This window comes from Myotis davidii, unplaced genomic scaffold (assembly GCF_000327345.1).
Source record: "Myotis davidii unplaced genomic scaffold, ASM32734v1 scaffold69, whole genome shotgun sequence".
In the NCBI taxonomy this organism is placed as follows: Eukaryota; Metazoa; Chordata; class Mammalia; order Chiroptera; family Vespertilionidae; genus Myotis; species Myotis davidii.
The window spans coordinates 3,272,556-3,276,027 of record NW_006300363.1 but is presented as its reverse complement, the minus strand read 5'-3'; the positions used below and the strand labels follow the sequence as shown (position 1 = coordinate 3,276,027).

At 34.0% G+C, this 3,472-nt stretch overlaps 1 protein-coding gene across 6 annotated transcripts in view; it reads left to right on the top strand.

Annotated features, from left to right (window-relative positions):
- Positions 1–3,472, top strand: part of DDX42 (DEAD-box helicase 42) — a 35,768-nt gene that overhangs the window by 2,715 nt on the left and 29,581 nt on the right. For all 6 annotated transcript variants that reach the window (XM_006776716.2, XM_015572415.1, XM_015572414.1 and 3 more), the window contains one exon: positions 1,894–2,130. In XM_006776716.2, coding sequence (XP_006776779.1) covers positions 1,910–2,130 — 221 coding nt within the window. In that variant the 5' untranslated portion in view covers positions 1,894–1,909. The remainder of the gene's footprint in view (positions 1–1,893; positions 2,131–3,472) is intronic.

Below are 3,472 nucleotides of genomic sequence, written 5' to 3'. Positions count from 1 at the left end.
TTGAAGATTGGCATAGCATAAATCAAATTTAATCCTAAAACTGAACTAAGTATTACAAAACCTGTAAGATATATGCGGGGGAGGGGGGGGGAAGAGAAGCAGAAAAGTAGAGCATGTTGTTCTTGGTCCGTCATCATAAAGAGCCATTTTCGGAACTCTTTCTACATTTGCTTCAGAGCCCATTATAAGTATTTTAATTTTTATTATTAGTTGTAAACTTTAATACAAACATGAAAGTAAAAATCAAGTAACTGCAGTTAACATTTTGATTAACAGCCCTCCAGCTATCTCTGGATATGTTACACATGCTTTTACATTGAATTATGTTGAATCATATCGTCCACCTTGTTCTATGTCCTTTTTATTTGACTTAATGTGTAATGGACACTTTTCCATAAATGTAAGTTGTAATTAAACATTTTTTAAATTAGAATGCATTTTCCCTTTGACTAAGCAATTAGATTTTAAAAAAGGATCCTAACGAAATCAGGGTACACAAAGATAGAGCTATATGATGTTTCACAACATTATAAAACAGTAGTAGAGAAATGTATTTATTGATATTCAAAGATGTTCATAGTGTATCATTAGGTGAGGAAATCAGTAACTAAATGTACAGTATGATTTTATTTTGTTTCAAATTGTGTGTGTGTGTGTGTGTGTGTGTGTGTGTGTGTGTGTGTGTATACAACTTAAAAAATAGTGGAGAGCTCTAGCTGGTTTGGCTCAGTGGATAGAGCTTTGGCCTTTGACCTGAAGGATCCTGACTTGGATCCCTGTCAGGGGAACATACCTTAGTTGCATATCTTAGATGCCTGTCCTGTGCTGGAGGCAACCAATCAATGTGTCTCTCTCATATAGATGTTTCTCTCTGTGTCTTTCCCCCTCCCTTCAACTCTCTCTAAAAGTCAATGGAAAACTATCCTAGAGTGAGTATTAGCAACAACAACAACAAAAATAGAGTAGAATACATAGCAAAAGAGATCAGCAAAGTTACATATCTGGGAGAGGAAATTTCAGGTAGTTTTAAATTTTGTCCCTTTGTGCTTTCTGAGCTTCCTGCTTTTCTACAAAACTTAGGAAACTTATGTATATAAAAACATTTTTTTTGGAGCCAAGACTAATAAGATGCTATAAAATATTGTTTTTAATTTGATTGAATTGAAGCTCAGGAAATTTCTTTGTAATCCTTAACCATAGGATTAACTGAACACATTAGGCAACATATCAATGAATAGGGGTTTCTTCCTAGTTAGTGTTCTAGTGTGCATTTGCTAAATAAATGCATGGTTCACAAGAACCCTTCAGAGATAATAACATAGGTAATTTCTACAAATTACTATTTTTTAAATTTTAATTCTTTGAATCTTCAAGGTGTCATTACCAGAGGAAAATCGTTAATTTTGAGACAGCATTGCTGATAGCACCTCAGTCTCTGTTATAGCAAGCATTACATTAATTGTAGATTGTTTTAGTGGCTTTTGTGTGTTTTTCTTTTTGCCTGTTTTCCTGGTAGACTGTAAACCTCTTGAGGATAAAATTTAAGAGCTTAAGTCTTTTCAATTGATCTTCCAAAATATTAGTTGTCTTAGGAGTATTTTTGCAGCTTAACAAATATTAAATTAGCAATCAAATCCTTTTAAAGGGGATGATATTAAATGCTGCATCCCATTTAGATTGAGAGTCCAGTAAAATAAAAATGTCTTCAGTGTTTTAGAAAATGTGACCATTTCATTGAAGTTAGCATACTGCATATCTGAAGTATAAAGTTAAAGTTAATTGAGAGGCACAAGTTGAGAATGAAATTGTTGGTAGAGGTTGGGAGAGACATAAAGTCAATGGCTATTTACTTTATAAAATTAATTTTCTATTAATGTATCTTGTTCCTAACAGATCAATCATTGACACCATGAACTGGAATAAAGGTGGCCCTGGCACTAAAAGGGGATTTGGCTTTGGAGGTTTTGCCATTAGTGCTGGAAAGAAGGAAGAACCAAAACTCCCACAACAGTCCCACAGTGCCTTTGGGGCAACCAGCTCTTCTTCTGGATTTGGGAAGTCAGCTCCACCACAGCTCCCTTCTTTCTATAAAATTGGATCTAAACGGGCCAATTTTGATGAAGAGAATGCGTAAGTGGTAACTTCTGATAATTTAACAAAGGTTGGGCTTTGAGATAATTCATTCCATCAACAGAAATTAAGGCAAAGAAACACTTTGTTTCCAGAATAATAACTTTTAAAATTTATTATCTCACTGAATTGTTGCTAATAAGTTAAATTGTCGAGTTTACTCACTTGTAAGGAAAAATACTTGTGTGCTTACTTGTTCCAAAAAAGATTTGAGGCAAATGAGACCTAAATATGGCTAAAGAGATTTTAAATAATTCACGTGTTGTTTTTTATATTCTTTACTAAAGTCTTTTATTGACATCATATAAATTGTTTTGTAAACACAGGCTATTGTCAGAATGTAGGGATGGGATACAGTTTGCCTCAACACCCGAGTTCTTAAAGCTGTTATGTTTTAAGTTCTTAATAGTTTTATATAATACTTTAAACAATAAAGAATTTAAATTAAAATTAAAAAATCTTAATAGTGGTAGAAAAAAAATCTCAGATTTTTGCCCACAGTTCTCAGGAAACATATTTAGCCATTATCTTTTTTTAACTCTAATAAGGTAGTTATTATAAAAAGATAGGGTTTGAGTTCTAATTCCTATAGATCAGTGGTTCTTAACCTTCTGGCCCTTTAAGAACAGTTCCTCAAGTTGTGACCCAACCATAAAATTATTTATTTATTTTTTTTCTGTCTTCAAGTCAATTATTTATTTTATTTTTACTTATCAAAAACTAGCAGAAGGCCTGTCGCCAGGGCATGCTCAGTAAGCTACTACCAAGGCTGATAATGCTATCAATGTTCTCCAATATGCAGAATGTGACCTTCCAGGTGGCTTTTCTGGGGCCATGCGGAGCTCTCTCATCCGGCAAGGGAAGAGTTACGCAGCCCTGATGTACAAGTTTTTAAATATTTTAAATATCATCCTTAATCATTACCATCTTGCAGAGAGTGAGAGAGAAAGATGGCTATATAATGCATGTAAAGTGCCTACTGTAATGAATAACACTTAGTAATGATAGCTATTATCATAATTTTTATTATTGCCTGTAGTAGAATGGATAATGGCCACCCAAATAGATTCACATTCTTATTCCTGGGACTTGTGAATATATTATCTGATATGGCAAAAGAAACTCTGCAGATGTGATTGATTTAAGGATTTTGAGATGCGGAGATGACCCTCAATGATCCAGGTGGGGTCTAAATGTAATCATTAAAGGCCTTTTAAGAAGGAGGCAAAAAGGTATAAGCTGGAAGAAGGTCATGTGACAACAGAAGTAGGAATTGGTGTGATGTGGCCATAATCCAAGGTATGTTAGTAGTCTCTAGCTAGGAGAGGAAAAGAATTCATGG